This window comes from Simochromis diagramma, unplaced genomic scaffold (assembly GCF_900408965.1).
Source record: "Simochromis diagramma unplaced genomic scaffold, fSimDia1.1 OVJJ01000176.1, whole genome shotgun sequence".
Lineage (NCBI taxonomy): Eukaryota > Metazoa > Chordata > Actinopteri > Cichliformes > Cichlidae > Simochromis > Simochromis diagramma.
In genome coordinates this window covers 7,506,410-7,521,245 of record NW_024386892.1, presented here as the reverse complement: position 1 = coordinate 7,521,245, position 14,836 = coordinate 7,506,410, and the positions used below count along the sequence as shown (strand labels likewise).

Sequence of the window (14,836 nt, the reverse complement as noted above, 5' to 3'; positions counted from 1 at the left end):
AAAAAACTGCGGGAAGCTTTCCAGGACACTGGGTCAGTTAAAGGGGACAGGAAGAGAAAAAAGGACAGAGCGTCCGGCTGCAGGCACAGACGTTTCTAAGAAACCCAGAGGCGTCTTTATTGGCTCAGTTCTGTCATCTACAATCTTATCAAGCTTTTGTTTGTTGTAAACACAGTAGCAGTTGCCTCCAAGGGGATATCTTCACTATGGTAGCACAGCTGATCTAACAATTTATCCAAAAAAAACAAATGGATAAATGAATAAAACAGCTGCTATGGTCACACCTGCTGTGCTGTACTATATGTAGAGCATGGCTAAATGTGTGCTCTAGCCATTTGAGGACAATAGTTATAGAATTTACATCATTTTCCACATTCTGGGATTAGCTTGGAGCTCTGATAAGGCAGAAATGGATCCCCATCAATCAGGATTTGTCCCAGAAGCTCACATCCAGTCAACTGCAGGAGTTTTAAAGTAGAAGGATCGACTAACAGTGACTCCTGGCATACATGGGATTTATTTGACAGTCTTTGAAACTTGTGAAACGTTTATGCTTGTTCTTTTCTATGTCACAGAAACCTAGAAAATCCAAATAAAAAGTGGCAAAGTGAATTTGCTCCACTGCCCAAACTTCCAGTCACGTTTATGACTGTAATACTAAAAGGCACATCATGCATTTTAGTAAAGCTGTTGTTGGATGTTAGTAAAGCTGACATCCATCATGAACAACCCACATCACCCACTGCATGAGTCTGTGAGTGGGCTGAGCAGCTCCTTTAGTCAGAGACTGAAACACCCTCGCTGCAGGAAGGAGCGCTTTGGCAGATCATTCATCCCAACAGCAGTTAGACTCTATAACTCCTCAATCACGATGTCATGACTCACTGGACACTGTGAACATCCACGGTCACCACTTCATGCATAATGCTTCCATGTGTACGGACATGTGCAGGTATATATGTCTGTATATGAATACATATGTATATCTAGTGTGTACGTGTGTGTGTGTGTGTGTGTGTGTGTGTGTGTGTGTGTGTGTGTGTGTGTGTGTGTGTACATGTGTGTGTGTGTGTGTGTACATGTGTGTGTGTGTACATGTGTGTGTGTGTACATGTCTATACATAGGAATAGTAGTGGTACAATAGTTATGTTAAGCTATATAGTTTATGTCCTGCATATTTCCAACCATATCCATAATCACATACTGTGTATGCTACTGTTGTATATAGTGTGTTATCTTACTTTTTTTCATTGGTTGTCCTTTTTGGATTTTTGGATTTCCTTCTGATATCTGTACCTGAGCTGAGGTGACGCAAAAATTTCCCCGTCGTGGGATCAATAAAGTCTTATCTCATCTTATCACTGTGTCTACACTGCACGTCATCTGTGACAGGACTGCTAGAAGCACCGCACGTGATCTGAACTTTTTCAAACGTTAGCTCAGACTAACGGCTGAACCTGCAGCTCAGGTGGTCGAGCAGGTCATCTGCTGATTCAGCATCTCTAACAGTGCTTGGATCCAAATGCCAGACAGCAGCTGTGAATGTGTATTTTATAGCTGAGGATACGGGGGGCGGGGGGATCCACGTGTTTGCAGCGTTAACTCACCTCTCCTCAGACTGAATGAGCCCATTGTAGCTGCTGACAATAACAAAGATGGCAGCTGGCTCGGATAATGCTGTCAGCCAGATTAAATGGGCTCTGTCAGAGCTTTGTTCAGCTCCTGTGATGCATTCAATGCCCGCTCTCAGGAGATTTTTAAAGACACCTTATTGATGTTGAAAAAAACAATACTTAATGAAGTCATAGCTCTCTTAGTGTTTAAGAGTTCCTCTTAACATCCAAGCGGAGCAGAGTGCTGAAGAAGTGGCAGCATTCCCAGAGTGCTGCTAGCTCCATGCTGTCCAGGTCATCCAGCCTCGGAAGCTTCTGACAAGTGAATTTGTGCTGTTTACATACAGCAGATTACAGCTGACTGCAGAGGCAGCCTGGAGCACTGGAGCTGCTTCCTTTATGTAAGAGCCCTGAGCTTGTTAATTACTTAGAGACTGTCCAGGAAGTAGGCTAATGCAGTTAGACAAGAGGTTTTGTCTATAGGCTACACTTTGACCTAATGCTACGGCAATCCACGATCAATAATTCACTGTGACAGCTTGAGGAGATACCAAATGCTTCTGTATGTTACTAAATGTAGCTCCTGAACATAATTAAGGAAATGCGTAAGAAAAGCACTTTGCTTTCTTTTCTTAGCGTACAGCCACGTGGCAAAACTAAGCAAAGCATTTGTGAAAACACGTTAAACATACTCTAATCACAACAGCTGTAACCTGTGTGTCTCTACCAAACAGCCATTTCAGAACGACGCTGCCTTAAACAAACACTGCTCTGCCTCCATTTCATAAATTCTTTAAACTCCAGGGTTTCTCTCAATTATTAATGTTTTGGGAGCCACTGCATTGCAGCATTCGCCTCGAAAGATCGCCACCTAAAATAACAATGTTTTCATTCTGAACACCATGCAACACATACCAAACACAGTTCTTAATCCCCATATATGTGAAGTCACACAGACACAGGTCTTAATGAAATATTGAGAGCCTGTCGCTGTGATGAAGTCATCAGAAGAAGGCAGTGGGTTCTTGTTCTTGTGGTGCTCTGAGATGATCTGCGAGCTGTTGGGCAACACCAAAAGAGTAGCTTGACTGGTGTGGCACAATCATCATGGCTGAAAATAACTGAGGACATTTAAAAACAGCTGCTGCTTTCTGTTCACAATAACGACACATAAAAACAAATTCCAGTTTGTTTCTATCTGGTCTTTAAGTCTGAAGTCATTAGCCGTTTGCAGGTCCAAGCTCCGCTTCAGGTCCCAAAGTCAAACGAACACGGCAACATCACTGAGAGTCACAAACTGTCAATTCTTTCATCTGTAATAAAATCATCAGCATTGCTGCTTTACCAGGTGTAACAATGAAGTTTAACATCCAGGCATCCATGAAAACAGGATTTATTACATTTAACGGAGATGAAGTTAGCAGGAAGTTAGCTCGCTAAGCTTCCACCTAAACATGATATAGCATGTTCTGACTGAGAGATTTCTGTAAATACTCAAACGTACAGCTCTGCTACCACTTCCAACATAAATGAAGACAGAAAACTAAACAGCAGTGATGTTTGTAGGGTTACTGAAGTTGGGCTAGCTGGTATATAACGATGTGCTAGCGACACAGCTACGTTAGCATAGCATAAACACAGTGAAGCAGGAGGATGAACGCTAACTTTTTTCCACTCGATAAAAGTTAACGTGAGGGATTCTGGTGGTTAGAGACAAATGTAATCGCATGGCAGGATGCTGTAAACCATAGGTGTCAAACTCTGGCCCGCGGGCCAAATTTGGCCCACAGCCTAATTACATTTGGCCCGCGAAGCCATACCAAATTACTATTAGAGCTGGCCTACTGGTATTATACAGCTAATATATATATTGTTTAGTATTAAGCTTTGCTTGTTCCATATTCAGTTTTTCAGCAAAACGTGTTTGAGTCCATAAGAAAAGATTCATTCTTATATCTGGAGGAATAAATATATTTCAATAAATATTAACGTTAGCCCGCCACTTTGTTCCAGTTGTGAATTTTGGCCCACTGTGTATTTGAGTTTGACACCCCTGCTGTAAACGGACCAAACTCCAGTCAGGAGAACAACTGAGATAATCCATCCACAATACAAGGTTAGTCATTCATATACTGCTGCATGGGCTGTAGTTACATCAGAGGGGTTTAAAAACTGAGCTTTAAAATGAACAGTGGTAATTAATAAACACAGAGTAGTTTGGACCCAGAAGCAGAGTTCATATGTCATCAACAACCGGATTGGTTCACAGGGAAGCAGTGGTTAAGACAGCAAGAGGGTCCTGGTTCAAACTCCAGTCGCAGTTTGTAGTACCAAAAAGACATGAGTACAGATAGAAACAGCAGTCTTCTCTCAACTCTACTGGTTCTGAGTGAAAGACCCTTCAAAGAGGATATTACTGTTCTAACTTAAATAGATGCTATTTTTGATTTTTTAAATATTAATATTTATTCCCCCTCCTCTTTACAATTTCAATAATATTCTACACTATCCGTTTCCACAGAAGTTGGCCTTATTTCCTTGGTGTTGTGGTGATGTAGTGAAGTGGAACAAGGTCCAAGGACCCAATCAGAACCAGCTCCAGGGACTTTCACCAAAACAAACAAACAAACAAACAAACAAACAAAGTGCAAAGCTGTTCTGCAAACCTTTCACCATCAGTTGCTGAGTAAAGGTGTAACTACAAGAAATCCACCAGTGACATTTCACATTTTTCTAACTTTTTTTATAGCTGTGAAACAACAACTGTATTTTTGATCAGTCCAGTTCATCTGTTACTTTTTTATCAGAGGATTTTACCATACATACAGATTTCCATCAGCTCATCCTGCACTTTGCAAAATATTCATCTGTTTACAAATGTGCAGACTATTATACACATTATTGTCATTGTGCAGTGCATACTATGGTTCTGTCTTTATTCCAGCACAGGATTAATACTATATCCATCTGTGAATGGATGAACATCTCACGGCCCATCTGTGCAGAGCTGTACATTGTTGTTATTTAGTGTATGTGTCTTTTCATGGCTGTTTTTACACAGCACCTGTCGTCCACCAGGTGTGGAGCCAGTTTTACCTTAATGCCTTATGAGAACTAGTCCATGAATGTTGCATAGCTTTACACAGCAGCAGCTGGACTCATTTTCATGGGAAGAAATCCACAGAGGAGAGAATGTGAAATTCTACCCATCAGTTTCTTGCAGTTGTCTCTCCCACAGCCACCAGCTTCAGTGGTTTTAGGGCCCAGACAGTTTCTGGTAATAGCATCAGGGAACCTCTTTTTACACTGGAAGTCGATATCCAAAGGTCCAAATATAAGGCAAGTGTTGGCTTTGGCATTTGTCCTGCTTTCAATCACTGCGCTGAGCTACGCTAACCGTTTAGGAATCATAAGTTTTATAGAGAAATACCAAAAACCTTTCACTTTCTGGGAGAAGAGTTTGTGACTTACAAAATGAATGTCTACTGCTTAATGCCATTGCTGCGATCAGAAGGTAACTTTACCAGAGAAGAAACTCTTGGCTCGTAGGTAGCTGACACTTAGGCGGAGGATGGACAGTTTATCCAGACTGGCGGTGACCTCTTCAGGAAATGGCAGCAGACTGGCCAGCCGCTCCAGCTCACCGTTTAGCCTGTCTCTATGTCGTTTAGATGGATTGGACTTGGATCCCGCAGTTGGTGGTTGCTTCACCCTGATTAGAAAGCAAACAAGAACCATTGGTATTGCTGTAGGTAGATTAGATCTGGTTCTTCGTGTATGCAGCCTGTCTTCTGTATTATTTTTACGTGTAGACTCGCTGTGTATCAAAGACAGACATTGCTCTGGGTCTCAAAAGTGTGGTCAAGTAAAGAAGTCCCTTAAAAATCGACTTTCATTCCAATAATCAGCAGAGAGCGACCACTCCAACAAGACCTCGGGAAACTCTTTCTGACAGCAGATGTAAAATGTGCTTAATACAGATAATAAAGACATAAAAACCCTGCATATGTTTACAGTGCAGTAAGACAGTTTATTGTCTCAATCACTTGGTTAAACTCTAAACTAAGCAAAGTGAATCACATTCTGTGACTTCAAGTGACGATGGGTGAAATAAGTGCCTGTGGTGGGAAGCAGGCAGCCTGAGACTCACTTTTTTCTGCTTCCAAACGAGTGACAGACGTGACCTTGAAGCCGTCACCTTCAAAATGATGCACGACAAGTGACGTGTTTTTGGTGTGTTGGAGCTTTACTGACGACAGCATGCAAATAATATTGTACAGCGGAAAGATAAAGTAGGGTGTGATTGAAGGTAGGTCTACCTTCAATCATTACTATATAAGTGAATTGTGTACCTTGGCTTCTCAGTCCCCTGTCACATTTCAAAAAGCCAAGATGGTGGCCTAATGCACTCCTAGCCTGCTCAGGTTGTTCTTTTATGAACGGTCTATGGTTTTCCAGCCTGCACAGTAAGCAAACACTGGCATTTGTTGTGTGAAGTAATCCTTTAACAACACCCATCTTAATCTATCTGGCTGTGACTGAAACCAACAAGCTTTCAGTTCAATCAGATTTGAATCGTTTCTTCCAAGCGACGTGTAACCCATATCAACTACTCCCTGTCACATGACCCACGTCAGCTGATTTGAGGTCCCTCTCCTGATTGGCTCCTTCCACGTCGCGGCAACTCTGAAAACCGGCTGTGGAGGGATACTTCCGGGTTCGACTCCTGCTGTGGCTGTAAGTTCATGGCGTTTAGAACGGCGTTGGAAAACAAAGCGTTTTCTTCCCTCAATTCATCTATAAGCTCATTTCACCTCAGCGGCAAGTGTCCTTAATATCTACCAAAAACAACCTTTTGGTTGTCAGTAACCAGCCGATCGTTTTCGCGATTAAAAAATGACTTTGTTCGGCGGCGTTCCCACCGCGAGCAGAACTCCGGTTCAAAAACCGCTGTTTTTGAACACTTTTATTTACTTAAGCACTTTAATGGGCTTACTTTAAAACAAAGTGCGATTGAATGATTATTGTTATGTGTTGCCTTGAATTCGGCTATGCTGTCTGTTAGACAGCTGTTTTTCTTTATTGTTGTTTTTGTATTGTTTGTAGCGAACGCTACTGGAATGTATAGATTAAGCTACGTAGCCAAGATGATTAATAATTTAACTGTTGTACATTGGTTGATGATGAGGATGATTCATGATTTGCATTGTTACATAGACTTGCAGAAAAATATATTTGTTTACCGGTAAACTGAATCGAACTTGATGTGCTAATGGACATTTTTCTGACCTACAGGTCAGGTTTTTTTTCCCCCTTTGAATTGATCTTCATATTGAAGTGGCGAGCCGGTAGGACCATTCTTTGTTTTTTTTCCCCCCCCACTTTGCCGTCTTTGGATTACGGACATATTTCCCCATTGTATGAAGCTGGACCCTAAGGAGGAATACCTTAAAAGTGAACTTTAAAAATAATATTTTGCCCTTTAAGTTACAAAGAATATTTTTAATGTGTTCAGGGGGAGAGGATAGAAGGAAATTTTATTTTAAGCATCAGTTAGCTAGGACAACACAAAGATTAATGAGTACAACGGTTAGGGGTATACGACTGTGGAACTCTCTTCATTATAATTTAAAGAATTGTATAAGTTTACATCGTTTTAAAAAGTGTTACATGCTTAAAACGATAACTCGATATGAAGAATGCGAATGAAATTGGAGTTCATTGAAAAAGGATCCTCTATAATTTATTTTAATTTTATTTTTCTCCTTGTTACTATGTGGAGTGGTATATTCTGATTGTAAATTTGTTGTTTGGTTTGGGTTAGGACCGGAGAGAAATGTTAATATTAGTTTGTTCCCTGATTTTTGGTGCCCACTTGTAATATAAGTTGGATTGTAGATAGGGGGCGGGGTTTAATAAGAACATTTTCTTCTTCCTGCTCCTTTTCACACATGGTTGTAGTGCTTTATTGATAGAAAGTGTGGTTGGTTTGTTTGATCTGTTGTACCAAGTGTGAAATAAATAAATAAATGAATGAATGAAATGAAAAGGACTAAAAAGGACTCTTGCACAGAAAAATCATAGCTTTGATTTATTACTTAATTGTGGGCATTTATGTTGTGTTGTATTAATTATTTTGTTCCATTTCCCCTTTCCCCCATTTATTTAATATATTTTTGGTACAAGATATTGTAGTCTTTGGTCTCATCATTCACACCATCTAGGCTCCATAAAGAACTATTTCTTCTGCGCGTCAGTCAGTAAACTCATCCATTGCAATAAAACTAGCCCTTCAATAACTTTGCGTTACAGACGTGTTTGTTTGCGGCTGTAACTGGTGGTTTCAGACTTCAGTATAATCTGGATGATTAACCAGATGCAAAGAAAGAAAGCTGACAGATCCTAATGTGAGACATCACAGAGCTCAAAGTAAAGAGTACTTTATCCTACATGCCTTCTTTCTATACTGTACTGTCATAAAGGAACATAGTAATACGTGACTTTATTGTTCTAATGTTAAAAGATCCAGTAACTGATAATGTGGATGGTCTTGTCAGTGTATATATACTACATATATTTTATAGTTTGCATTAAAAGTGCAGCCAATCACATGCTCTGAACTTCAGTGCTGGGTGGGCCTCCCTGTCGGCCTACAATTAAAACACTGAACGTTTCTTTACTTCAATTCCAAATCAAAGCTGAAGTTTCACACTTTCCCCCACACTAGCATGGCAACGATGTGAGTATAATACAACTACAACGACCCCTCCTAACATCACAACACATGGATGGATGGAGATCTGTTTATCCTGCACATCAGAGAGAGCAGCTTGATATGCAGGCTTGTCTTTTTCCTCTCCCCGTCTCCGTTCAGTGCTGCACCACGTTGTTCTTTTCACTCAAATTCATTCTCTGATTTGATATTTTCTGAGTCACTTGAGTCAGATAAACATTCAGCGTTGCTCAGTCGGGAAATGTGTTTGCGTGGCATCGTCAGGCGTCATGTTCTCAGAGTTAAACAAGCTCAGGGAGTCAGGAAGTCTGTCCTTGTTTCAACACAAATGTAACTGAATGGTCATCTCAGTAGTGACAGTACGTGTCAGCAAGAGGAGAATTATAGGCTGTGTTTAGGAGCCTTACTGACACTGAGGCTGTTTTCAAGAATTATGCTGCACCATTGATCCGTTTCTGAGCTTGAGTTCTGTCACATTCATGGGAGTCAAAGTCATTTCAGTTCTGACCAGTGAAACCACAGTAACCTAGAAGTGCTCAGTGTTCTCATCATTTGCTTCTGCAAAGAAGAGTGGGCCACAGTTCCTCCACAGCAAAGTGAAACGGTCATTGCCACTTATCACAAACACTTGGTTCAGGGAACGATTACATTTTCCACACAGGGCCGGTTGGTTTGGTTCGCTACTTTCCCTTAATTCATGAAATCATCACCTAACAACTGCATTTTGTATTAACTGGATTCTGCAGTTAGATAAACATTCAGCCTGTTTAACCCTGACAACAAGTCCGGTTTGTCTAATATTAACATTTATTCGATAAACACGCTAAAAGCTGAGAAATCCGGAAGGGGGGAAATGGTTTTATAGCAGCGCATTAGCGGAGAACTGAACGCAGATGTAACGATTTCAGATATGATGACTTCTTTTTAAATAATTCTCCCGGAGTCAGATCACATCCGAGCAGAACAAGGCCTGCGGAGGATGCAGATCATCTCGGTGCCGTTTTCCCACAGTTTAGTAGAGACTGAGCGTTTAAAGCTGCACTGTGACCGTGACGCCACTGACCGCTTGGAATTTATTTTAAAAGATTTTTTTTTTTTTTTTTTCATTGAAAAAGGTTCGTGAGTGTTTGAGTCGCGTTAATGCGATTAAAAACAGATTAGGGCCTCTTACCAAAGGCCTTTTTATAAAAAGATTTGAAATTAAATGAAGCGGAGTTTTACTAAAGCAACAACAACATAAAAAAACGAAGATATCTTCAATATTCCTGCAAAAGGAAACGAAAGGGGGGAAAACGGCCCAGCTGGTTGTTTGAAGGGCGTTTGACACAAAATAGCCGAGCAGTCGTCCCGTAAGCCTCGAGGCCTGGAAAACGTTGGGACAATAAAATAATTCATGTACAATAATTCACACAAGTGTGGCGTTATCATTAACAGACAGAAATCATGTTAAAGAATGAGGCCACAGCTGCAGGCCCGCGATAATCCGCACTGAACATCCACCGACCTGATTCAGCATTGTCAGCGCAAACAGATTTGTTTCCATGAATTTAGGACGACAAAGAAACTTTCTTAATTACGAAACACAATAAATGTGACGTGGATGTTAGAATAGACGGAGGGAAACCTTCAAAGATGAAACGAGAGAAACTTACACTCGCTGCACGGGTTTTCTCCTCTTGCGTCCTGCATACATGGCTGTTACTCTTACGGAAGCCTCTGGAGAATCCGTCTTTCTGCGCTACATGTACAGAAACTCTGCTTTTATCATCCGCATCAACTGGAAAAGCAGGATCGTCAAATTAAAATATGTGATAAAGAATCCGACCTGCCATAAACGAGAACATTCAGCTGCGCCTAAACATCAACTTGTTATGAGTGAGAAAGCAACGCAGTTTTGCTCCTGAGGAAAAGGAGTGCGCACTCTGCTCCACTTTCCAACTGCAGCTCAAAGACGCGCTCCCGGTATTCTCATTTACTCAGCAGTGTCCTCCAATTAGGCTGGACAGCAGTTACGAGATGGACAGCGGGTGCGCGCATTCCACTGGCGGGTACGCCCCATGCAAATTTCTAACGGATGCGCGCTTCATGGGATTCGCCTTAAATGCAGTTTGGGCAGCGGGGATGCGTGTGGGAAACGTGCGCGTGCACATAGGAGAGTCTCCTGGAAACACTAGCACGGCGAGTTCACGCAAGCGCGTTCCCGAGCGAGTCCTGGCGTCCAATCAGCGCACAAAGCAGACGCGGAGGGTTATGCGGAGGCTGAATGTGGGACAGGGGTCAGACTCATATGTGTCAGGGAGTTTATGCGGTCGTTGATAACATCTGTGATGGGACAGAGGGACGAACGTGAGCACAGAGACTCAATATTACCACAAAGAGATGGAAAGACTACAGAGGGAAAAGGATTCAAATAAGAAAGACAACATGGAAAACAGAGTGTTGGCAGACAATCAAATAATTACATCATTTATGAAAGAAATAATTAATATACCTTAATGCTCGTTAATAGTGTCATTGTTTAAGTTGCGTTGAGTAATTTGAAAATAATTATTTTGTGGCTCATTTTCATTATTCTGTTTCCCATGTTTTCGTCATTTTGCTTGTTAACCTGCTGGTGCAGCTCAGGATGTGACGCTATCAGTTTTGTCAAAGCTGTCCAGATTTACCACTAACGAGAGAGCTTGAAAATTATATACTGTGCAAAACAACATACGAAATCAAAATTGAGGGGAAGAACATTATCACTTTGAAACTAAAGGAAAAAAATATGTGCCATTGTCAATCTTTATAGCTTATTAGGGAAATTCAATATACATAAATGTACATTTCAAAACTCAACCCCTTCATTTAATTTGTTTTTGATTGAAATTGAATATTACTTAAACTCTCTTAAATTAACTTCATTCAGAAATGTTTAACGAATGAGCTGTCACGGATACAACTTTCAAGTACAAAGTTGTTATGAAGTCTGTCACGTCCCTCTTTTTCTTTCCTCTCCTTTATTTATTTATCCTTATTTCTTTGTACTCTATATTGTTACTCTTATTTGCCCTCTGTTTACTGTACAAACTGAACTGGAATGACTGGCTGTTCACTTTATAATTTCAAATAAAGTTCGAGGAAAAAAAAAGATTTACCACTAACGTCCAATCAAATTCTCTCATTCTCAAGTGTTTTATTATAGAATATATAGTTACATAATTACAATGTGAAGAATTTAGATCTCTCTGACTTTACTTTGCAAATGTTTTTAAGACACTGTTAATAATAATTAAATGAAAAATGCTCTGATCTGTTTCCAAGCAAAATGTAATTTTAAATAAATTCAAGTGAAATTCTGATGAAATTTGATTAAAAGTATTTCATTGAGCTAATCCACCGTCAACCACAAAGATATATTGTTTTACCTTAAAGCTGTGGTCAGTTACTAATAACTCTGTGATGAACAGGTTTTTTTTTTTTTTTTCTCTCTCTCTCTCTCTCTCTCAGGGCCGCAGTAGGAATTGTATCTCCTCACAAACTGAGCCTTCAGACGGAGGCTGTGTCCCAATTCAGAGACCGCACGCTTCAAGTACGCATTTTGAGTGCGATTACGTCACCGCCACGCGACGACGGCTGTGCCAATTCGAAGTGTACTTAAAATGCGTACTGCAAATGCGCCGTCAATTCCCCCAAATATATAAAACGTGGGCTGTATCCCAATTCAGGGTCTGCAAATTCAAATTTTATTTGTCACGTACACAGTCATACACAGTACGATATGTAGTGAAATGCTTGGACAACTGCTCGTGACCTAAAGAAAACAAAAAAGGAAAAGGCTATGAATAAGATAGGAAATAAATATGAAAAATTAAAAAGGGTAAATTTAACTAGGAAGGAATAAAATATAGATTAAGGTTAAAAATGAAATAACTGTACAACACAAATTAGAATGAAGGGTAAATTTAACTTGGAGAATAAGATAAAATATATAAATTAAAGTTGAAAATAAAATAACTGTACAACAAAATACACAATATAGAAATATATAAGAATGTGTGACGAAATATAAATAAATATATACACAATAACAGCAGCATATATGTGAGAGATACACATATTGACGGGGCCGGGTTATGTTAAAAAGTATGAATTGTTATACTTTGTTCATTGGTTCAAAGGTACCCCACACTTCTTTTTTGTTTGCTTGTTTGTTCTGGTATATTTTTCATTTGAACTGTTATTCTGCCAGAGTACTCATATTTACAAGATGGCTTTGAACGCCCCATTGGTGTGTCAGGAAAACTCTTTTGTACGTATGTTCCTTGAAGGGATTTGGAGTCGTTCTTTTTCCACCGCAGCGAAGGGCTAGGAGTTGGAGAGGAGCTGCTGTATGTTTTTGTTATCGATCTGATTGTGAAATAAAGCATATGCAGTGAGAAAGCAACTCTCGGAGTCATCCCTGCCTAAAAGCTGCAACATATCATGGCGAGCCAGCCAGGAGGAAGGTTTGAAGAACTTCCAGCACGAGAGTGAAGCAGAAGCCTGGTTAGCGCCATTAGCGGCTAACGTTAGCGCTACCGCACCGCTGAAGAAAAACCTTTCTCCAAGCACCGGACCTGAAATCTGACGGGCTAAAGACAAGCTTGTGAGTACCCACAATGGAGGTAGAAGCCCTACGAGATAAGATCACCGCCACACTCTGCCAGCTAAGTCGTGATCAGCTCATAGAAGTGGGTTATAATGTGAAAGGCTTTGCTACACCGCTAGATGAGCCTACAAAAGACACTTCCAGACGCCAACTGATGAAAGTTATAGAACATAAACTGGACGAGGTGGAAAACAGTTATACACCAGACGATGCTGTACAGTTTGTGAAAGAACTTCTATCATTTTTGGGCGAATATAAAGCTAAAGACAATGCGGCCGAGAGTGATTTTTCCCGCCCTTCAGACGAAAGAGACAAGTATGACGAGCTGCAGGAAGAAATTAGAGCGATAGGGCAGAAACTCAAGATGGCAGACGCTGCCCCGAGCCTCGGCCAGAACCTGCCGTCTTCTAAAGTACCAGAGGTGACAATTCGCAGGGAGTTTCGCATCTGTGGCCAAATAGGTGAGGGAGGGCAGCGCGATCGGCTGTCCTATACCAACCTGCTGCATCAGATGGAAAATGGACTCCGCAAAGGCCACAGTGAGTCAGAAGTTATTGAAGCAGTGATAAGAGCCATCAATCCAGGTCTCAAACTGCGTGATATGCTTGAAATAAAGACTGATTTGACACTCACACAGTTAAAGACAATATTAAAAGGACATTACAGAGAAGATGACACATCTGATTTGTACCAAAAACTGATAAATATTTCCCAAGATCCAAAAGAGTCAGCTCAAGACTTTTTATTCAGAGCCATTGAGCTTAAAGATCGCCTCCTGTACGCATCCAAGGACAAAGAAGCAGAACACTACAGTCGGGACCTGGTAAAAAGGAAGTTTTTGAGATCAGTGGGTACTGGGCTGCAAAATGACAACATAAAGTTCCAGATTAAAGCCCTTCTTGACAACCCAGATGTGACTGATGAAATGCTGATTGAGAAACTAAATGAAGCTGCCAATCTCGAGACAGAAAGACTGAACAAGTTAAAGAGGAACAATACAAAACCACCAAGAATCAATGAGCTACATACTAGGGATGAACCACGCAGCAACTCACAGATCCCCGCCACCAAGGAAGACAAGAAAAATCATCCTCCACCCGAAATGCATGACCTGGTGAAAGAGCTGAGGAACGAGGTTGCAGAGGTGAGGCAGATGGTTCTTGCTTCCCTGAACGCTGGCAAGTCGCAGACTACAAAGAGGACATCAGATGCTGCCGCGGACACCCGGAGGAAGAAAGGCTGCAGGACCTGCCAGAGCAACGGAGAGGGAGACAACTGCACCCACTGCTTTAAGTGTGGCCAACCCGGCCACATCTCCAGAGGATGCCGAGCTCCACTTCAGCTGCAGGGAAACGCCAGAGGGCCACTGCCACGGGACCAGCAGTGACCCCACAGCCACATCAGGAGTCCCGCCGCTGTGGTTGCTGCCACCAGAGAGAGTCGGTCAGCACCCCACTCCAGAGGTGTGCAGGCTGCTCATCTGTCAGTTACTGTTCTAAAGCCTGTCAGGGACAACACTGGCACCATCACAAACATGTATGTAAAGCGGTGAGGCTAGTTGAACAACATTTGAGGGAAAGAGAGAAAAAGGGGTGTTTGTCATACATGGGATATTCTGACCTTCTATCAGATAAGCAAGGACAAAAACTGGTGAAACTGATTGGTAGATGAAAAATGGTGAGATGCACTTTTGACAATGTACCAGTCACCGCATTGTGGGACACGGGTGCACAGGCTACCGTAATAAATGAGAACTGGAGAGTCAAGCACTTACCTCACACCACTATCAGGGGGATAGATGAACTCTTACCGTGTGTTCACACCGAACGCGATGGGCGCGTGAAAAAACGCCAAAACGC

The 14,836-nt window shown here is 41.4% G+C and overlaps 1 protein-coding gene across 2 annotated transcripts in view; it reads right to left on the bottom strand.

The window, feature by feature from the left end:
- LOC120734982 (aryl hydrocarbon receptor-like) overlaps window positions 1-11,076 on the bottom strand; it is a 45,409-nt gene extending 34,333 nt beyond the window's left edge. For both annotated transcript variants that reach the window (XM_040034115.1, XM_040034116.1), the window contains exons 1-2: window positions 10,000-11,076; window positions 5,139-5,326 (exon numbers count right to left, since the gene is read on the bottom strand). In XM_040034115.1, the coding sequence (XP_039890049.1) occupies window positions 5,139-5,326; window positions 10,000-10,040 (229 nt within the window). In that variant the 5' untranslated portion in view covers window positions 10,041-11,076. The remainder of the gene's footprint in view (window positions 1-5,138; window positions 5,327-9,999) is intronic.
- Window positions 11,077-14,836: the final 3,760 nt, after the last annotated feature.